Source organism: Podarcis muralis, chromosome W (assembly GCF_964188315.1).
Source record: "Podarcis muralis chromosome W, rPodMur119.hap1.1, whole genome shotgun sequence".
Taxonomy (NCBI): Eukaryota; Metazoa; Chordata; class Lepidosauria; order Squamata; family Lacertidae; genus Podarcis; species Podarcis muralis.
Genome location: NC_135674.1, coordinates 8935235 through 8957485, shown reverse-complemented (window position 1 = coordinate 8957485; position 22251 = coordinate 8935235). Strand labels below are relative to the sequence as shown.

General features: G+C 46.3%; 1 protein-coding gene across 4 annotated transcripts in view; it reads left to right on the top strand.

Annotated features, from left to right (window-relative positions):
• LOC144326398 (cullin-4B) overlaps window positions 1–22251 on the top strand; it is a 163655-nt gene that overhangs the window by 128297 nt on the left and 13107 nt on the right. For 2 of the 4 annotated variants that reach the window (XM_077922970.1, XM_077922973.1), the window contains 4 exons: window positions 2231–2335; window positions 8823–8933; window positions 20990–21075; window positions 21619–21726. In XM_077922970.1, coding sequence (XP_077779096.1) covers window positions 2231–2335; window positions 8823–8933; window positions 20990–21075; window positions 21619–21726 — 410 coding nt within the window. The remainder of the gene's footprint in view (window positions 1–2230; window positions 2336–8822; window positions 8934–20989; window positions 21076–21618; window positions 21727–22251) is intronic. The other 2 variants (XM_077922972.1, XM_077922971.1) reach the window with 1 other exon arrangement.

Below are 22251 nucleotides of genomic sequence, written 5' to 3'. Positions count from 1 at the left end.
CCTGGAGGAAGAACTGTGAGGGGAGAGACTTCATCAGGCAAGGCCTCCTTCCACCTGCCTTGCTCCACTCTCCAGTCTCTGCTTCTCATTTTGTATTGTATTGCATTGTTCGGTCTCATGTCTCTCATCTTTCTCTTGGCAATGCCCCATAGATTCTCTGTGGGGTTCAGGTCCCCAAATCAACACAGACTGTGGAAACTTCACACTGGACTTCAAGCATCTGGCATTGTGTGCCTCCCCATTCTTCCTCCAGACTCTGGGTCCTTGGTTTCCAAATGAGATGCAAAAGCTGCTCTCACCAGAAAAGAGATTTGGGGAGCCATGTCATCAGCTGGTGTTGGTCCACTGTGCTTCATTAAGTCCAGGGTCAACGTAGCCGTCTACCAGGAGATTTTGGAGCACTTCATGCTTCCTTCCGCAGACGAGCTTTATGGGGATGCTGACTTCATTTTCCAGCAGTACTTGGCACCTTCCCACACTGCCAAAAGTACCGAAACCTTGTTCAATGCCCATGGGATTACTGTGCTTGATTGGCCAGCAAACTCACCTGACCTGAACTTCTGGTTCACTCACCCTTCTGATGGGATTTCTCTATCCCTCTTCAGTGAGCAATCCATCTGGAGTACCTAGGAGTTTATTCCTGTTATCTCTGTAACTTTGTTGTAATTAAGGTAAAGGTAAAGGTACCCCTGCCCGTACGGGCCAGTTGTGTCCGACTCTGGGGTTGCGCGCCCATCTCGCTTAAGAGGCCGGGGGCCAGCGCTGTCCGAAGACACTTCTGGGTCACGTGGCCAGCGTGACAAGCTGCATCTGGCGAGCCAGCGCAGCACACGGAAACGACGTTTACCTTCCCGCTAGTAAGTGGTCCCTATTTATCTACTTGCACCCGGGGGTGCTTTCGAACTGCTAGGTTGGCAGGCGCTGGGACCGAGCAACGGGAGCGCACCCCGCCGTGGGGATTCGAACTGCCGACCTGACGATCGACAAGTTCTAGGCGCTGAGGTTTTACCCACAGCGCCACCCGCGTCCCTTTGTTGTAATTAGTCACCGCTTAATTACAGCTTTGGGGGAGCTCCAAAAGCTGCGACCAACCTACTTGATTCCTCTCAGGAAGTCCCAGAAATGGTTCAGTTTCTTTTGAGTGATAATAATAGCTTTGTAATGCAGACTGGCTCTCTATGCACTGGCTGCAAAATAATAATAATCAGGAAAAATGAAATAGATAAAATTGCTATAAGTTGTTTTGGTGATTCAGATGTTTAAACTGAAATTAAGTTAGATTTTTGCTTTTGGGTATCTCTGGTATCTCTCTTACATCATGGATGTCGGCTTATATTATGGATGTATGCTCTGTATTTTGTTAAATACTATTGCTACAAGTTTGTCTTGGCCTCTGGGTAGAACAATAAACTAAAGAACCGAACTGTCAGTTAACTTTATTATAACTAACAGATATCTTGTACAAGGCTATATTTCAAAGTTTAACAAATCAGTCCAGTTCCTCTGATGGAGCTTTGCAGCCCCTTAGCTGAATTTGAGATGGAGTGTGGGGCTCAACCTCCAATCAGACCTGTTATTTAATAGTTGGGTATGTTAGAATATTCCATTCCACCTTAAAAGGCATGACTGTTGTGTGTCACATGCTTGTTTACACTCCAGCACAGTTTGCTGGGAACTTCCGTTTGTATATGGCTATTGTTTTCCTGCCTTGCTTTGGACACGAAGGGGAGAAGACATGTTTTCCTTTGTCCTGATGTATGCTGAATAAAACTGTAAATATGCTCACATATGCCTCTCCCTTCCCTTCTGTTGCGAAGTGTTTTACTCTGCTGGCTTGCATGCTCAGCTTCTGAAAGCTTCTGAAGCTCGGGTTGCAGTTTCATGCTGATCCAAGGAGTGGAGTTCGACCGGTGGGCTGGGGCCAGCTGGGGGCCTGCCAATTGCCTCTGATTCCTTGGCTGCATCCCAACAGGGTATACTTACAAGCAAGGAAGGAGGCTGAAGATTATGGTGCTTTCGAATGGTCAGAGAATTAACTTCTGTTTTGTTTTTCACAATGATGTGACATTTGGGAACGGCAAGTCTGTTGTCTGCATGGCACTTGTCTGTTAGACCTGGCAATGGGCCAGTAGAGTTTGCAGAGCACTAGCCTTGTCTAGAGTAAGACTAAGACTTTGTTTAAGCATGCAAGTTCAAATCTGATCACTTTTTGTTTTTGTTTTTCCTTCAGCTAAGTATGTGGATTCAAAGCTTCGTGCAGGAAACAAAGAGGCTACTGATGAAGAGCTTGAAAAGATGTTGGATAAAATTATGATTATATTTAGGTTCATCTATGGTAAGAGCTGGACTTCCTATTTGCATTAGACACCTGCACATATCAGCAAAAATTGGCTCAATAAGGCTGAATGAATCCAAAGTTTAACTGCTATTCTCCCAGTTTCTTAGCTAGTAGAATGGCTTTTATTTTGGGTTAGATCTGCAGAAATGAGGGTTAAGCCCTAGTTAACTACTCAAGGTCACATAACATTGGTTCCTTGCCCTTAACTCACAGGGATGACTGTATACACATAGGTGTTTTATGAATCTGTAAACTATTTGACTTGTTAAAGAGTTGGTGGGGATGAGGTGGAATGCATGGACAGCAGCTACTTGTATTGTAGAGCTACTTTGAGGAAATAATAAGGATTTGGAGTCAAACACTCCACTCCCATTCACCCTTCCGTTTCTCAAAGTAAGCTGCTAGGAAGCCCATACATCTGAGTTGGTTTGGGAATGGTTGATGCTCAATGGTTCCCCTTAGGGCAGTGGTTTTCAACCAGTGTGTCGTGACAACCTGGGGTGCCTTGAATGATGATCAGGTGTGCCACGGGCAACAGTGACCTCCATCCCTCTTTCCTTCCCTCCCTCCTCTGATGCCCTCTCATGTCTCTGCCTCCCAAAGGATTGCACGGCTGTTTGATGCAGTGGCTTTGGCTATGTGAGATTTTGACCAGCTTCGGCCCATCTGAAGCTGATACAGGCTCGTCTTATCTTGAGCCCAAGCAGAGTAGTCCACACAGCAGAAGGATAAGCAGTATGTGCCACATTCTTAACTTTATTTATACTCTATGCTGAGAGAATACAAACATGCATCTTGCCTCTGTGAGAGCAGAGAAGCAACCGTCTCTCTAACAAAGAAACCGAGAGAACACTGAAAAACAGGAAACCAGTGAACGTCACACCCAGTCTCCCATTCCCGTGGGAATCCAACAGTAACTTGGACTGTGGAATGCAAAACAATGTCTTGTGACTGCAGTTGCTGCTCAGTGAGGGAAATAGAAACCAACATCCTCCCCCTTTCTGTGAACATCACTGGGCAGCATGTTCGTACAATATCAGTACAAACCCAACTTCTGCACATAGGTACAGTGTTGATCCCTTGATACAATCTTGGGCAATACATCAGCAGGAATTTCATTACCTGGCATATAGGACACCATTACGAGTCCCTTCTGAACACGTTCCCTAGCATGTTGCAATTTCAATTGCAAATGCTTCGTGCTTTGCTTACAACCTTCAGAATTCAGCAAAGCCAAACATGCTTTGTTGTCTTGATAAACCTGGATTGGACATTTGACAGTAATTTTCATGTCTTTGCACAATTGTAACAACCATTCACAATCTTTAAGTGAATAAGACAGTGCATTCAGTTCAGCTTCACAAGTACTTAAGCTAACTGTTTGCTTCTTGCATGACCAATCAAATAGACCCTGATTGTACATGTAGCAAACTCCAGACGTACTTTTCCTGTCTAGTGTCACCATCAAAACTTGCATCTGCAAATATCTCAAGACCACCAGACTTCTGATTGTTAAATCTCAGTCTGTAATGCATAGTGCCTTTCAAATAGCGTGCTATGCGTTTCAGAGCTTTCCAATCCTTAACAGTAGGATTGTTGACTTGTCTGCTTAGCAAATTATAGCTAACAGCAATGTCAGGTCTTGAACATCTGGCAATGAAGTTTAGTTTGCCTAGCACACTTCTGTACAGTGTAGTGTCAGAAAATGCTTCTTCAGTGTCATCTACCTGATAACCTGTTGTCATCGGTGTGTCTACAGGGTTAGCATCCATCAGGTTTAGTTTGCTTAACACATCAGCAATTTTCCGTGACTGGTGTACTAGAATGTTACCATCCTGATCTCTATTTCCAGAGATAGGTAGTTGTTTACCTCACCAAGATCTTTCATGTCAAAGTGCTCTTTCAGTTGAGCTAGGGCGTTATTGTACATTGTGACATCTTTCCAAAAGAACAGAATATCATCAACATAAAACAAGCAATACAGCTTCTTTTGCCCTTCCTCTTTGACAAATACACATGGATCAGCTTTACCTTGCTGAAAACCCAGAGAAAACAATACTTCAGCGAGTTTAGAGTGCCAGCACCGTGCACTTTGTTTGAGACCATAAAGGGACTTCTTCAGAGCACAAACAAATCCCTGTTTTACCTGTACGCCATCAGGTGGAAGCATATAAAGAGATTCACCTAGAGACCCGTACAAAAACGCTGTATTCACATCGTGGTGACTAACGTGAAGATTCTCTTCTGCAGCAAGCTTGAGCATAAGCCTAATGCTCTCATACCTCACGATGGGTGAGTAGGTCTCGTGAGTCTTCACCTGGTACCTGTGAAAAACCTCTGGCTACCAATCTGGCTTTGTGTCTGACTATCTTGCCATTCTGATCAGTCTTTGCTTTGAAAACCCATTTGCTTCCAAGTAGTTTCATTCCTGGAACTACTGGAACTAGCTCCCATGTTTTGTTCCTCTCTAAGGAATCAAGCTCAGCCTTCATGCCAGTTAACCATGGCTCAGCCTCCTTTGAACCCAAAGCCTGGATTTCTTGGAAACTTGAAGATTCAAATACCTTCTTGGAGCTTTTAACAGCTGCTACTGCTGTCTTAGCAAATTCATCTGCAAATCTCTTTGGAGGTCTGCCTTTTGTGGCTCTCTGAGACCTGCGAATTAGCCTTAAGTCTTCAACACTCTCCTCTTCCTTCTTAGGAGAAAAGTGACCTATTGTGAACAAAGGTTCCTCCAATTCTTGATCAGAGCCTTCAGAGGGTCGCATAGAGGCTTTCGCACTCTTGAAATCCTCTGAATCATCTGATTCAGTCTCTGACTCAGGATCAGGACCTTCATCAGTGGGTGTGGGTGGTTGCGGCAGCTGTGGCTGTTGCTGCTGCTGTTGCTGTGGCCTATCCTCAGTCTCATCACTGTCATCAGGATAACATTGGAAAATTCCCACATTCTCCCCCCACTTGGCATTGTACTCAACACTTCTTGTGAGCCTAATTGTCTTAGAGTCAGTCATCATTATTCTGTAAGAACCTTTCTGATAACCTAGAAAGATACCATGCAATCCACGCTTGCCTAACTTGGAGCTTTGTGGTGTGTGAACCCACATGTCAGAACCAAAAATCCTCATGTGTTTGATGTAAGGCTTCTTGCCAAACATCTTCTCATAGGGGGTACAACCAATCGCTGAAGATAACCTGCGATTATAACTGTAAACAAAACACGAGAGAGATTCGGCCCAATAACTCTCTGGAAGATTGGCATCATGCAGCAAGGTTTTTAACCCTTGAAGCAATGTCTGATTTACCCTCTCACAAAGTCCATTCTGCCATGGCGAACAAGGACTAGATAAATCGTGCTGAATTCCTTTCTCAGTCAGAAAAGCTTCAAACTGCTGAGAAGTGAATTCCCCCCCGTGATCAGTGAAAAGAGTCTTTATCTTCTTATCATGCACATTTTCCAACCAAGCACAGAATTCCTTGAACCTTGGAAATGCCTCTGATTTCTGCTCGAGATTGTACACATAAATATACTTGAAAAATGCATCAATGAGAACCATGAAGTACCTGTTTCCACCCAAAGAGGGCGACAGTGGACCAACCAAATCAGCATGAACAACCTGGTATGGTTCTGTAGCTTGCCTACTAGACACCTTACCTTTCGCAGCCATTTTCACCTTGTTTGCTGCGTATGCCTTACACTTCATGTGGTACCTCCAAGGTTTAATAGTCATACCTTCAACCAAGGCAGGCATTTTAGATACTGCCTCAAAATGCAAATGACCAAATTTCCTGTGAAAATCATGAATACATCCTGCATGCAAACTTTTGTTAGAACCTGCAATGCAACAAGTTTCATCCTGCACAACATCATCAAAATACAAAACAAACAAACGATCAACATATTCAGCATGCAAGACATAATCGTTTTTCTTTGTGATGGTGCACTTATTGTTCTTGAAGGAAACGTCAATTTTCCGTTCATTCAGCTGCGCAACACTGAGTAGATTGTGTGAAGCATCTGGAACGTAGAGAACATCTTGTATCGATAAGTCCAAACTGTGAAGAACAACAGTTCCGTAGCCTTGACTGGGGATCATGTGGTCATCCGCCTGGTGAATCGCACCTTCCTGTGGTGTAAAAGACACGAACAGTCGCTTGTCATTGCATAAGTGGTGCGTTGCGGCCGAATCCACCACGAAGAAAGATCTAGATGTCTTCTGGACCTTTGCAACCTTTGGAGTGAAGCGTGAGACCATTGCCTTGTGCTGCGTTGTCCTGGACACTGGACCTTTGCCTTTGCCTTTGCTTTTTCCACGCGATGAGCCTTCACTGCGTTGCTCTGTCTTGGCCCTGGGAAATCTGCATTCCCTCTTCATATGGCCTAGACGTCCACACGAGTAGCATTTCACTGCCTTCAAAGCTTTGGCGCCATCAGGTGGTTCCACTGCATTCTGGGATGACGTCTGTGAAGACTCCCCCTTACCTATGCAGCTAGCACCTCGCCTGTCCGCTTCATTCAGAATCACGGCAGTAACATGTGCTACTGTGATCTGAGCAGTTGGCTGAACAGCAATCTGAGTGGCAACGGACTCCCAACTTGAACCCAAAGAATGTCTGGAAAGGTGAGTCCTCTCTGTTGCAGCTCATGTCTCAGATTCTGCATCTCCATCAGATGTGTACGCACATCTGCACCTTCAGCAAGTGCCATATCATGCAGCTTGGCATAGTAGAACAAAGAAGCACCCGCCTGTGTTCTCAAATGAGCATCTCTCAAAGTGTCCCAAATCTCTCTGGCTGAGGTCTTATCACGCAACAGACAGAGCTCTTCTGGGGAGACTATCAATGTAAGAGTTCCCCTTGCTTTGGAATCCTTAGCTGCCCATTCATCTGTTATTGGAGCTGGGGGAGTGTCTGTAATAACATTAAACAGACATTCTTTACGCAGAAGAGCCTCTGCGTACAGTACCCACTCCGCATAATTCTTCTTATTGAGCTTTGGAATCCTGAAAGCATCCCGAAGAGCCGCCATGACTCTGGCATTAGCCTTCTGCGTCATTAATCAAGCTGCGTCTGTGTACAGCTGCTACCAAAAGCACTTGTAAAAGTACTTTCGGTTTTCAAGCCTCCCAAGCCTTGGAGCCTGTGCTGCGGCAAACAGCTTTAAAAGTTCAAAGTCCAGCCATAAAGCCATTAATTAGGAGCTGGCAGGCTGCCCGGAGCAATGAGCACATACCTCTCATCAATCTTCTTGACACGCAGAGCAGATAAGACCCGATCCGTCTCTCTGCCTCTGCCGGCATTCCGATCCTCTATTTCTCTGTTCCTCTGCCAGCAGCCATTCTTCAGTCCGATTCCGTTTTTCTGGGCCCATAACAAAAAATCTGAGATTTTGACCAGCTTCGGCCCATCTGAAGCTGATACAGGCTCGTCTTATCTTGAGCCCAAGCAGAGTAGTCCACACAGCAGAAGGATAAGCAGTATGTGCCACATTCTTAACTTTATTTATACTCTATGCTGAGAGAATACAAACATGCATCTTGCCTCTGTGAGAGCAGAGAAGCAACTGTCTCTCTAACAAAGAAACCGAGAGAACACTGAAAAACAGGAAACCAGTGAACGTCACACCCAGTCTCCCATTCCCGTGGGAATCCAACAGTAACTTTGACTGTGGAATGCAAAACAATGTCTTGTGACTGCAGTTGCTGCTCAGTGAGGGAAATAGAAACCAACAGGCTACAAGCTCTCCATGCGAATGGTGCCTCTGGGGCTGGCCAGGGAGTGCTGGTTGCTAGGAGCTGAGGTGAACTCAGACCACAGCCAGTCAGTCCACCAGCCCTTGCTGTTGGGAACGGACGGACAAGTGGGAGGCCAGCCAGACAGGTGCTATGCTGGCCTTTCTTGTGCTTGCTGTGTGCAATGCCTGCCTGGGAGCTGAGTGCCCTGTTCCAAAGGGGAGCCTTTCCACCATGCAGGCCTGGTGGCACCCACTGCTTCCCTAGGTGAATAAAATGGTGGCCTCGCATTCACCTTTTGCCAGTCACCGTCAGGCTGCTAAAGCTGGGGGCATCCTCTTCACAGGCCCTTGTGGGGTGGCATGAGAAGACAGCTCTTTGGGGCTGGGGGCAGCAGCTCAGAGACCGGGGTGGCTGCGATGGCTGCTGTAGGACTCCCAAGGAGAGGGAGAGGAGAGGAGGCTGAGGGAACACTCCATAAGGGAGCGTGTTCAAAAAGGGATGAGGGGCTGCTGGCTCTGCAGGCAAGAGGTGACATAACTGGGCTTCTGAGGCTCAGAGCACATTTCCTCACAGGGGAGTTGCAGAAAGAATGCAGTTGTTCAAGGGAGCCGTGGACTCAAAAAGGTTGCAAACCTCTGCCTTAGGGAGCTAAAATGGAATCCAGGAATCACAAGTTGCTGATCCGTAATTTAAAGAGAGACAGTTGTAATGTAGACTTCAAACTGAGATTTAAATAAACTTGTCTTCTACAGGAAAGGATGTTTTTGAGGCATTTTACAAAAAAGATCTAGCAAAGCGGTTATTGGTAGGCAAAAGTGCATCAGTAGATGCTGAAAAATCTATGCTTTCCAAGCTCAAACATGGTAAGTTGCTTGGTTTAGTCCTCTGTAATTTTCTCTATGTTCACTGTCATAGCAGCTCCCCAACCTGTGTTTGTAAAGGATAAGACACTTGAATATTATTTACATATTATGATGTGCATACTTTATGCTATTTACATTAAAAGTTATTTGCAGCGTGGGTGGAGCTACCGTCGCTGTGGCCCCAGGTGCACTTTTTTAGAGGCACATTTTTGGAGGGACACCTGCTGCATCCTCACGCCAGCCTTGTGCTGCGCTGCAAGGGCAGTTGCTTCTTGTTTGACTGCTGGTGAGCCCACCCAGTGCAGGGCTGGGGTCTTGAAGGAAATGAGAGGGGGACAACGGAGGAGGATGGAGGGGCTGCCTGGGCCAGAGGAAGGCCACTGCATGGTGGTGTGTGGGTAGCAAATGGATGACGAAGAAGAGGCACGGAGGGAAGAGGAGGAAGAGTGGCTGCTGCTGCAGAGGCTGCCACAGCTTCCCCGTGCTTGCAAAGGAGCTGTTGGAGCAGAGGGGAGGCAGGCAGCCTGGGTTGGGAGCAGCATAGAGGAAGCAGGGAAAAGGAGCTTCTGCAATCTGTGCAGCCCACACTTTGTCCGTTCCCATAGTCTTTCCTGAGCCCGTCTCAGTCTGCTGGCTGCTTTGGCAATGCAGTGTGTGTGTAGGGAGAGAGAATCGTTGAAGGGCTCTTGGTTCCTTCCAATTCTACAAATCTACAAAACTCCAGGTCCTTCTCTTCTTCCTCTCACCTGCCACTGCCACCACCACCCATTTATTATCAAGGAAAAGGAATAGCCAGCTCTCCCACAAAACGGGCTCGCAAGTTCCTCAGTAGTTTCTCCATTATCTAGAAATCCTCACCCACCCTCCACATACTTATCTCCATTTCTAATGTAAAATAAAGAGTTAAAAGATCACAGTGTTGAGGTGGGGAGGGAGCTTCCTGGCTTTTTATTTCAAGGCTTTGAGGCTTTTCAGTCAGTTCAGTCCTTTACTGACGGATCCAAAGCATTAAGGCAGTTTCCTATATACACTAAGGGAGGCGGGTGGCGCTGTGGGTTAAACCACAGAGCCTAGGACTTGCTGATCAGAAGGTTGGCGGTTCGAATCCCCGCAGTGGGGTGAGCGCCTGTTGCTCGGTCCCTGCTCCTGCCAACCTAGCAGTTCGAAAGCACGTCCAAGTGCAAGTAGATAAATAGGTACTGCTCTGGCGGGAAGGTAAACGGCGTTTCGTGTGCTGCTCTGGTTCACCAGAAGCGGCTTAGTCATGCTGGCCACATGACCCGAAAGCTGTACGCCGGCTCCCTCGGCCAATAAAGCAAGATGAGCGCCGCAACCCCAGAGTCGGCCATGACTGGACCTAATGGTCAGGGGTCCCCTTTACCTTTTTACTATATACACTATATACATAAAGTACAGGCTTCAAATGCAAAGAAGTACAACTCACAGCATACATACAGCACAGAGTTCAGTATCAATCTGGCAGAGCTTCCTTGCACCAAAGCAAACAGGCAGTGTACAGCCCCCTCTCAATATACTCAAGAATGACCACACCCTTGGCCTGTTGTCAGGTCACAGTGACTTTCAAACACTAATCGTAAAACCTGCAGGTGCAAGATAAGGGAAGCACGTGCACCAGAGTTTACTTAACAGCAATTAAAGGAACCTCAACAGTATGGAAGGCTTGCAGTTTTGTTTTTTGGTGTTTTCTTAAAATGCTTTTTATTAAATTTTCCTTTGTTAATTATTTACATATTCCAATCCATAATTTAACATATACTGTATACATAAGTAAACCAAACAATATCCATATTTATTCACCCGTGACTACCCACCACCTCACTGCAGCTTTTTCTATCTTATTTTTCCTTTCAATTGTGTTGTTTACCTTTATTGTCTTTTTAATACATAATAAATAACTTGTTTATCTGCATTTTGACTTTGTGAAATTTATTTGAAACACATCAAGGGTTTGATTTGAGAACAATGTTATGCCAAATATTTTTTTACACTTTCCCACTCTTTTTTAAGTTTTTGGTTTGGTTGTTGTCTAATTTCCACTGCCAATTTCAGATACACAGCTTGTTTTGCCAATCTCCCTTTGTTGGTAACGTTTTTTTGCATTTTTTCTAATGTATTGCTTGCTGTCTATTTTATGTTCTCTCCAACATCAACACCACTCCTCTAGCCTAATATATCAAAATGTGCAGAAACTCAAGATGTTTCTTTCTTTAGAAATCAGAGTGGGTTTCCAATACATCCATATTGTAGAAAGTGTTTTAAAAATGATAGCTTTGCATATGAAGGATTGTTACTGTATTTCCTAAGAAGAAGATAGAATTATAGAATTGTAGTTTTGGAAGGCATCCAAAGGTCCTGTAGTCCAACCCCCTGCAAGAAAGAATCCATTGCCTAGGCATGACACCTTAAAAATGTACTACCAGAAAAAAGTGTCTGTGTTGCAGAGTTTTGTGTCCCCTTCAGTCATGTGGACTCTTCCACCTGTGTTGACTTTGCAATTCTGGCCTATCAGAAAGAACTGAAGGGATGATGATAAATAATAATAATAATAAATTAATAATAAGTTTATTATTTATACCCCAAGCATCTGGCTGGGTTTCCCCTGCCACTGTGGGCAGCTCCCAACCGAATATTAAAAACATATTACAGCATTAAACATTAAAAACTTCCCTAAACAGGGTTGCCTTCAGATGTCTTTTAAAAGTAAAATAGTTGCTTATTTCCTTGACATTTGATGAGAGGGTGTTCCACAGGGCAGGCGCCACTACCGAGAAGGCCCTCTGCCTGGTTCCCTGTAGCTTTGCTTCTTGCAGTGAGGGAACCACCAGAAGGCCCTCGGCGCTGGACCTCAGTGTCCGGGCAGAACGATGGGGGTGGAGACGCTCCTTCAGGTATACAGGACCGAGGCCGTTTAGGGCTTTAAAGGTCAGCATCAACACTTTGAATTGTGCTTGGAAACATACTGGGAGCCAATGCAGGTCTCTCAGGAATGGTGTTATATGGTCCCGGCGGCCACACCCAGTCACCAGTCTAGCTGCTGCATTCTGGATTAATTGCACTTTCTGGGTCACCTTCAAAGGTAGCCCCACGTAGAGCGCATTGCAGTGTCAGGTTTGATGTCTCTCTCACACATGACGCAACCTCTGACAGTTAATTATTTCAGATTTATTGGTCAATTAAAATAACTCCCGGTCGGAGCTCCATTAATCATTCCTTGCCCGTTGAGTCAGTTGCTGGATTTGGCTTCCTTTTCTGGCCAACACAGGAAAGCCTCCACTCCCTCCTTTTCCCTGACATGCGCCTTTCTACTAAACGACTCAATCTACGGGTTCTTAGATAAGCTTCCCTTACTCTCTGTGTGTGAAGAAAGCAGATTCCTGCTGCTCTCTGATTCTTCTCCCTCTGCCTGTCAGAATAGCCGCTTCTCTGATATCACCCCCTCCTCTAAGCCCCCCTTCCTCCTCCTCTGCTTCATTGCCTGCCATGGAGGGCTCTCTTGATGCAGGTTCCCACCATTCTTCACTCTCCTCAGCTTCTTCCTCACTGGGTTCGGCCTCCACCCTCTGGGTTTGGGTTTGTGGGGGTACCTACGGTGGAACTGCCTCTGCAAGTCAGGGGCATGCAAATCCTGGCTTCGTACCCAGGAATTTTCAGCAGCATAACCTTTCCAAGACACTAAATACCTCAACTGCCTCCTGCAAATCCTCAAATCCAATATTTCCTGGATCTCATACTCCGCTTGGGATTCCACCATGACTGGAGGTGGAGGTGCCTGCTTAAGTTTCTGGTACTGGTGTGCAGGAACAAATGGTGACAGGAGAGTCCTATGGAATACAGGGTGTATCTTCATTGAGGCAGGCAATTTAAGTTTGAACGATACAGGATTTACCTGCTCTACCACTTGAAATGGTCGCAGCCTTCTTGGCTCTAGCTTCCTCTATCTCCCCTTAGTTGGCAAGTCTTTAGCTGACATCCACACCTTATCCCCCACTTCGATCTCCTCCCCCTGCTGCCTATGTTCATCAGCATTCTTCTTGTACACTGCCTTAGCCGCGTCTAGTTTCTCCCTCAGCAGTTCCTGTAGAGCCTGCATTTCCTCCATGAACTGCTCCGCTGCTGGCACCGACAAGTTGCTTCATGGCTCTGGAAATGCTCTTGGGTGTCTTCCGTGGTTTGCCATAAATGGAGTCTGCTGGGTAGACGTGTTTACTGCGTTACTGTACTCGAACTCTGCCAGTCCCAACTTGTCTACCCAGTCTTCTTGCTGATATTTCACAAAGCAACGAAGGTATTGTTGCAACGTAGCGCTGGTTCTCTCTGACTTGCCATTGGTTTGTGGGTGCCTAGCCGAGGTCAAGCACACCTCTACGTCCAAAAGCTGCATTAACTTCCTCCAAAACTGCGAGGTAAATTGTGCCCCCTTTTCCAAAATCACTCTCAACGGCAACCCGTGCAGCTTAAACACATGTTTTGCAAACATCTGCGCTGTTTCTTGGGCCGATAGCAGCTTCTGGCACAGCATGAAGTGCGCCATTTTAGTAAACAAGTCTACCACCACCCATATTACTGTCTGTTTCCTTGAGGCTGGTAAGTCTGTAATGAAGTCCATCCCATGGTGAGGCCTGAATCCCGATTGGAAGGGATCCAAATGGTCTGAATCCTCCAGGCATGCTTGGAGTTGTTCAGCAACCACCCACTTAGTCACCTTGCCCAAGAATGGAAGATTTGAGACTGAGCGATCGTTGGCCATATTGGCCGGGCCTAAAGATGCTTTTTTAAGAAGTGGTTTAATGACCACCTCTTTGAGTGGGTCTCGCAGAGGGAAGCATTCACCACCCCGCAGAGCCCATTGCCCAGCCCTTCCCGGCTTGCTTTTATGAGCCAGGATGGGCAAGGATCACTCGTCCAAGCAGCCTGTCCACATCCTCGGAGGTAACAGATTGGAATTGATCCCATATAATATGACTAGACAGGACTCCAGCACTCTCCCACCTCAGCCCTGCTTCCACGGTGGAGTCTACCTCCTTCCGAATCTGAGCGACTTTATCTGCAAAAAACTTTGCAAAAGCATTGCAGGAGATCCTGGGTTTCCTACCTGGCCCGATGACGAAGGTGGTTCCATTAGACTGTGAACCACCTGAAAGAGTCCCCTGCTGCTGTTTTCTGCAGATTCAATAGAGGCGATGAAGAAACTCTTCTTCGTCGTCGCCATTGCCACTTGGTAGGCTCAACATTGAGCTCTAACCTGTGTCCGGTCCGATTCAGAATGAGTTTTCCGCCACCGGTGCTCTAGCCATCTCAACGATTGTTTAATTGCTCTCAGCTCCGGGGGAAATAACAGGGCTCTCTGGGCTCCATGCAATTGGAGAGGGCGCTTCGGAGCCAGACAGTCAATAGCCCTGGTTAACTCTGCATTCCAGCGGGTCACCAGGGAATCAGCTGAAAGGCCATCAACACGGGATAAAACATCCCCTCCTAGTTAGCTTACACTCTTACAGAGACTGAATGCACTGAATGAGTGCATTCAAGTCCTACCTGTGTAGACATTCCCAATTAGAGGCTTAATATAGGTGTGAGGGACCCCTGTAACTAACGCCTCCCTGCTTGCTTCCCCCTCTTTTGCGAGGGGCTTCAGCTGCCTCATTGTCCAGGCAGCAGCTCCATTCAATGGCCACAAGGTGCCTCTGGGGTGGGGTGGGACAAGGTGGGGAGGAAGGAGGGAAGTAGCAGGGCAGCCGCCAATGCCAATGTGGCCTCCACCCCAGCTGCCCAGTCCACCAGGACACTTTACCTGCCCTGGGTGCCAGCAACCCATGGTATGCCCCTGTTTGAATCCCAGGCTTAGGCTGGTAAACTATCCACTGTTTTGAGTTTTACCTCCTCAAACTTCGCCTTTCAGAATACCATGGTTCTGTAATGGCCCTTTTAGATTTCCTAGGTTGTACTGACATAAAGACAATAAATTTGTGTGGCAGTTAGCAAACTTATTGTCACATGAGCTTTCATAGGCTACAACTTACTTCACTGGATGCATGAAGTGGCTTAGAAATATATCTGTATTTACTTCATCTAAAGCAGTGTTTCCCAAAGTGGTAAATACCTCCCCTGGGGGGCACTGGAACAATTCAGGATGGGCGGTAGTAGCCTCAGGTGCAATTGGGGTGTGTGGAATAAAAATAAGGGGGCAGTGGAAGCATAAGGAAAGAAGAGAAGAAAAAAAATGGAAAAACCATTTGTACATGTTTCCTTTGTTGTGTAATTGTGGAGAGAATCAGAACCAACAGGGTTAAGAGGTTCTGTGTGACGTCTCACATTCTGGGGCGTGGCTCTCCGTACACAGAGGGGAGTGTTTTCTCTGTGTGTCTGTTCTGTTTCGGTTTCCTCCGGAGAGGAAGCAAGATGTGCGCTCTGTCGCCAGGAAAGATTTAAGAGCTGTTTTTCTACACGAATAAAGACTTTTAGAAGATAAGGAAGACACCGTGCGTGCAGCCTGATTTATTATACACACACGCACAGCAACAGTTTCTCGCTGCGTGCACTCTGCTACAGTAGCTGACCGGAGAGCTGAGGGAAGCGCGTGGGCTCCATTTACAGCTACGTAAATATACCCAACAGGTCATGGGTGGTCAGAAAACGCTTTGAAGCTGTTGCCAGACGTGCCGGTGTGTGTGGGAGCCAGCTGGAGAATAGCTGCAGAGAGTTTGGAGCTGTGCCTACCGTTTGAAGGCAAGCTGAAGACGTCGCTGACACCAGCTTTGAGTCCTGCCTGAAGTTGGGAGAGGCAGACGAACTCAGCTGGGGGACGCTGTTCTGCTGGTCCGGGAGCTGGAGAGCTGCTGTTTGTATACGTGAGTAAGCTGGGCCCCGGGGGAAGATGGCAGATGGCCGAGAGGTGTTTCAAGCTCCGCTTGAAAAGCTTGAAGAGCTCACCACCCAGTCGTGGAATACTTGGGTCAGGAAAGTGAGAGCGTGGTATTGGGCAACAGGGCTGTGGGAAATAAGCCAGAAGGAGCCGGCCCCAGCCAAACCAGCTGCTGGAAATGCAGAACTGGTGGACAGTGAGCAGAGAGAGAAAGCTGTGAGAGCTGAGATCTGCATGTTGAGAGCAAGTGTACATGTTAAGCTGCTACCTCATTTGGAGGGCATTGAATCTGCCTGTGAAGCCTGGAAAGTGCTGAGAGGTTTGTGTGAAAGCTCAGCAGGTGGCCAGGAGCAGGAGGAAGCTGAGTGCTCAGCCAGAAGCCCTGATTTTACAGCCTCACGGAGTGCTGTTGGAAGTGTCGGGGGGGGCAGAGAGGCCCAAAAGCCAGTTTGGAAAAGTTTCCACTGTGTGTGACGAGGAGGAGTGCCATTTCAGAGGGGGCGGAGCTAGCCCGGAAACTATGCTAGCTGTGAGCTCACCCCAGTGTTTTTCCACTCGTCGCTGCTACATTTGCAATTCGCCAGACCATTTGCGTCGCTACTGCCCCCAGAGAGCAAGGGAGACAGGGCAGGATGTCTCCAAGGCCGTTTCCCATGGGAATCAGCCGGGTTTCCATGGCAACCAGTCCAGCAGAGGGGGCAGGCGTGGGAAGTCGCAGAGAGGACGTGGCTCAGAGGGGGAAGACGGCGCTTATCAGCTAACTGCATCCATGGCAGTTGTAAAGGACACCTGCAAAGGCCCCAAGGAAGGGGGCAGCGGGACGGTCATTGCTATGGCAGCTTCGGAGAACAGCTGCAGTGAGGACAAAGTGACGAAATGGATTATTGACAGTACTGTCAACAGACATCTGATAACTGAGACACCTGGTGTCAAGATGTGGAACTGCAAACCTGTTTTAGATGGGAAAACTGTTTGCTTTGCAGACGATTTACAAAAGCCATTGTCTAAAGTTGGAAATGTTTATGTTTCTGTTTTGCAGGCGCAGCTGCAAGTCTATGTGGCGCTGGGGATAAAACATTGTCTTTTATCTGTACCTTGTCTCTTACAGGAGGGGTATAAGGTTTGTTTTGAGAAGAATGTCTGCACAATTTCCAGAGGGGGGAAAGTCTTGATCAGTGTTCCAAAAGGGCACAACGGCCTTTTTGTTCTTGAAACACCTCTGGAGGGTGAAGGGAGTGCTGAGAAAGTACAGGCACAGTCTGCAAATGTTCATGCTCATGTTTCATGTGCTTGTGCGTGGCACAAGAAAATGTCACATGGTTCTTGTGAAGATATCCAGATGCTACCGGAGTGCACTAAAGGTTGCAAAATACGAGAATGTGGTAGACCCCTAAAGTGCAGGGCTTGCAGAAAAGCGAATGTAAAAGGGTGTGGTTTTCCCAGAGTGGAGAGGGTAGCCACAAAGCCTTTTGAGCTTGTGCACGCAGACCTTTTTGGTCCCATGCCAAAGCCAAGTCTGGGAGGGGCCAAGTTTGGGCTGACGCTGCAGGATGATTTTAGCCAGGTTGGCTGGTTCTATCCGCTGAAACGGAAAGAGGATGCAGCGCAACTGATCAAAGATTGGATTGCGGAGGTGGAACTAAGGTTCTCCACCAAGGTGCAGGGGTTCCAGAGTGACCGAGGGTCAGAGGTCACTGGGTCTGCTCTGCAGAAATTCTTTCGCCAGAAAGGGATACGTCACAAGGTGACTTCTCCGCAGGAGAAGGGAGTGGCAGAGCTTAGGAGCAAAGCTCTGGTTCAAGCAGCAGAGATTCAGCTGTATGACTCTGGTTTGCCTCAAAGCTTTTGGGGGGAGTTGACGAAGGCTGCGAATTTCACGAAGAATAGGTCCTACAATTCAGTGGTAGGTGAAACCCCGTATTTTATGCTCCACGGAGAGAAACCGCAGGTGCATTTCCTCCGTGTATTCGGTACGAAAGCCTTGGTGCCGGTACCAAAAGCTCTGCAAGAACAAGGTGGTCCAAAGGTCCAGGAAATGATCTTCTGTGGGTATGAACCTGCGACGAAGGGGTGGAGGTTTGCATATCCAGAAGGTGATCAGACCAAGCTTCTGATCAGTAAACATGCTGAGTTCTGTGAGCAGGATGGTTGGGCAAGGCGCAAAGCGAGCCCTGACATTCACTCAGATTGTCTGTCTGAATCTGAGGAGGAGGGAGAGTTAGAGGCTGAACCTGAAAATGAGGACCAGGTCCAGGATCAAGGTCCGGAACAGGTTTGGGCATCTCCACGGGTTGTTAAAGGAGTGTCCAAGAGTGAGCCTTCATCTCCTGTTAGCATAATGGAGAAAGCTCACAGATGGGTCAAGTCAGAGGGGGAGGAGTCTGATGAAGAAGACACACCTGCTGGCCCCAGTGGGTCAGAAGAAGCACCCCAGTTTGTGCCCAGGCGTTCATCTCGGGCAACAAAGGGAATTCCACCTGAAAGGTATGAAGCCACTAGTGCTTGGGTTGGTGTGGCTAGGTGCGAACCTGAGATTTGTGAGGAGGTTCAACAGTTGCCTGACAAAGATGCCAGGAAGGGGCGAAAGGCAATGGGGAAGGTGTTGAACTCTCAGAGGTCTGTAAATGTGTGTTCACAGTACCCCCAGAATGCGAGGCGAGAGGGGGTGTGGAGAGAATCAGAACCTACAGGGTTAAGAGGTTCTGTGTGACGTCTCACATTCTGGGGCGTGGCTCTCCGTACACAGAGGGGAGTGTTTTCTCTGTGTGTCTGTTCTGTTTCGGTTTCCTCCGGAGAGGAAGCAAGATGTGTGCTCTGTCGCCAGGAAAGATTTAAGAGCTGTTTTTCTACACGAATAAAGACTTTTAGAAGATAAGGAAGACACCGTGCGTGCAGCCTGATTTATTATACACACACGCACAGCAACAGTTTCTCGCTGCGTGCACTCTGCTACAGTAGCTGACCGGAGAGCTGAGGGAAGCGCGTGGGCTCCATTTACAGCTACGTAAATATACCCAACAGTAATGACGCTTACCGCCAGGTCAGGCGCTGTTGTGGGACAGTGTCAACTCCTCCCCTGTACAATACTATAGCATTTCCTGTTGGGAAACTGTGTACATGCAGCTACTCACACAGAGTCAATTAAGGTTTGGCAGACAGCCAGAAGGCAATCTGAAGGAGTAAGTCTGCCTGGTAATAACAGAGACATGGAGACCACTCCCTGATTGGTCAAGCTCTCTCAAGGGAGTGATAATTAATGGCCTACTAACTGTTAGTTCAGAGTTTGGAGTTGAGTGTAGTCAGTGAGTGTAGGAGTTGTCAATCGTGTCAGAGAGAGCTAGCATAAGATCCGTGTTCTGTTCCTGTAAATAGTCCACTGTATATAATAAACACCTAACTACAAGTTCCTGGTTCCTGCTTCGTCTATCCTGTCTGCAGCCAAGTTGCCAATTGCTTCCGTGGATTCTGCGTGTACTCTGCTAGGTCTGGCTAAGGTCCTGCAACTAGTCAGAAAGTTGTGAAACACCAAATAGGTTTTGCCAATATTTCCTTCATCATATTTAGTGGAATGTGGGTTCAGTGCGGTCACAAATCTGTTAACTGAAAACAGAACCTGCCCCCAAATAGCTAATTGTGGTGATTTAAGAATCCTGCTGACAAAAATAGAGCCAAACGTTAATAAATTGATAGCAGCACACCAGGTTCATTCTTCTCATTAGAATTATTTTTGATATTTATAATTTTTATTTTAAAATTATCCTTCTTTACTAGGTTGTAGGATGTAGGTAGAAATATAGATACATAAAAGAATGCAAATTTGTCACTGCATCTTTCTTTTTGTTCGCTTAAAGAAGGCAGATTTTCAGGTGGGCGCTGTGTAATTTTTTTCCTGAAAATGGGGCAGTAGGCCAAATAAGTTTGGGAACCTCTGATCTAAAGTAAGCAATAAACTGCAAGTGCCATAACACAATAAACTGCAAGTGCCATAACAAAATCAGTGTGTGAATATTTTAATGCCGTGCAGGCCACTTTTTAAACATGCATAGCTTGCATGTAGCTACTTTTTTGGGAGTTGAACTGGATAGATAGCAATTTAAGAATTTGGCCCACATTCTTTTTAAAAAAGTCTTCAGTATAAATGAAGAGCAACTGGTTTGCCAAGGTGCTGCCACCAGTTGCATAGGAAGGGGGGGTGGGCTACCCCGGGTGTCATCACTGAGGGGGGTGACAAAAATGGCAAAAGTATGTGTTTTTAAAATAAAAAAAATTGGGGGGGGGGGCTCACAACACTTTTTTGAAAAAAATTATTTAAAACGAGTTTAATAACTTTGTCTGACAATTAACCTCAACAAGTCAACATAATATGCATTGAAACTTTTTAGTTTAGTCAACAAATGCAACGAAACGTGGCTGAACTTGATGTTGTATAGTGGAGAGCATATGGATGAGGAAGGGGAGTGGGTGTTTCTTTCTACCGATTCACCGCAGTCTGTCTCTACAGTTTATACTTGAGCGAGACGTAAACAACCAGTAACTCATCATCACCCAACCCGCAACCAATCCTATCCGCTGCCATGCCGGTCAGTCACCCCACGTCATTCTGTTGAGTTAGTTACTGAAGCTTATAAGTGCTGTGCTGAATTTATTTTTGTTACATTTTTTCGTTCCTTGATTCATTGTGATCATCATACGTTAAGCCAAATCTGCAAAATTAAGTAAAAAATTTCATTCATAAGAAATTCCCATTGCGAAAAAAAGTTTTTAAGTGCTTATGCTCACAGTGTTAAGTAAATAAACCAGAAAATAACACTTGCGACTGTATCTTATTTTTCCTTCTTTTAATAATTTCAATGGGGGGGGGGTGACAAGAAATTTTTCACACCGGGTACCATCTGACCTTGCTACGCCACTGGCTACCACAGAGTTTGCCTTCCAGCAGCAGCATCACTGCTGCTTTACCAGGACAGGGCAGCAAGGGCACACCAACAGAACCAATTTGCAACAGCTGCCCACCAAGCCAGCCACTCCTGAGCAGAATTGCAATACTGTTGTAATCTTTACCTTTATCTGAAACAGGAAATACCTCTCTGCTATCTGCTTATTGATGCACTTTAAATCTTTTGTTGACAATGACAAAATATCTAACTGCAATTTCAATACAACTATCATTTTATAGAATGTGGAGCTGCTTTCACAAGCAAACTTGAAGGAATGTTTAAAGACATGGAGCTTTCTAAAGACATCATGATACAGTTTAAGCAGGTATGGGTACAAAACCTGGCATCAATATTTCTTTCTGGGTGTATTTTGGCTTCTGGGTTATCCTTTAATTGGATTAAGTTTTCGGTATTTTGGCGAAATAAATTAAGCATGTGCAGTTACATCTGAAAAGGACATTGCAAATATTCCATTTTCCTTCTTCCTCACAACAGGGCTAGCTACCCCTCGTGTTAGTTCCATCAATGTGCTTTGCTTTCTGTATGCCAAATTGGTAATGCTCTTATAGCTCTTTGTTATTGGGTGGAATGGTGGAGCACTAGATAAGGAAATCTGGCTGGAGAAACCTGGGTTTGAATTTCCCCAAACTCAGAAACTCACAGGATGACCTTGGCCCAGTTTCCATCTCTCAGCTAATCTAAGGGTGGTTGTAAGGATTAAAGGTGGGGATTTGATTTATGCTACCCTAAGCTCCTTGGAGGGACGACAGAATCCAAATACTGATTTGATGTGAGGTGTGCAGTTAACAGTGCCTTTAACTTGTTTGTAGTTTCATATGGTTATTCTGTCACTTTGATTCTGCTGTAGTATATGCAAAATCAGAATGTACCTGGTAACACTGAACTCACAGTGAATATCTTGACTATGGGATATTGGCCAACCTACGTGCCTATGGAGGTCCACCTGCCATCAGAGGTAAGATAGCTGGACAACACATCCAAAATGGAACAACTTTTTATTACTCTTGTTTGATACTGATGACCAGAGGTTTTCAACCTTTTTGAGTCTATGGCTCCCTTAACCATTAGAGGTTACCATCCACACACTTTTAGGTAAAACCTCTTTAAACTGTTTAGCAGAGCAATCTTAATCTTCCCAGAAGCAGTGGACAATAACAGAAGTTGTTTTAAAGATGACTCACAAACTCTGTGGAAACATTACGGTAGCAAATATATTTTCGACTGTTAAAATAAACTGCAATTAACAGCACACTTTCAAACAAATGCTCTCTTATCTCCCACACGCCGTAAATTACAGGAACAGTCCTTCAGCAGATTTTACAGGCAGGTGCTGTGGTCTAAAGCACTGAGCCTAGGGCTTGCCGATCAGAAGGTCGGTGGTTCGAATCCCCACGATGGGGTGAGCTCCTATTGCTCGGTCCCTGCTCCTGCCAACCTAGCAGTTCGAAAGCACGTCAAAGTGCAAGGAGATAAATAGGTA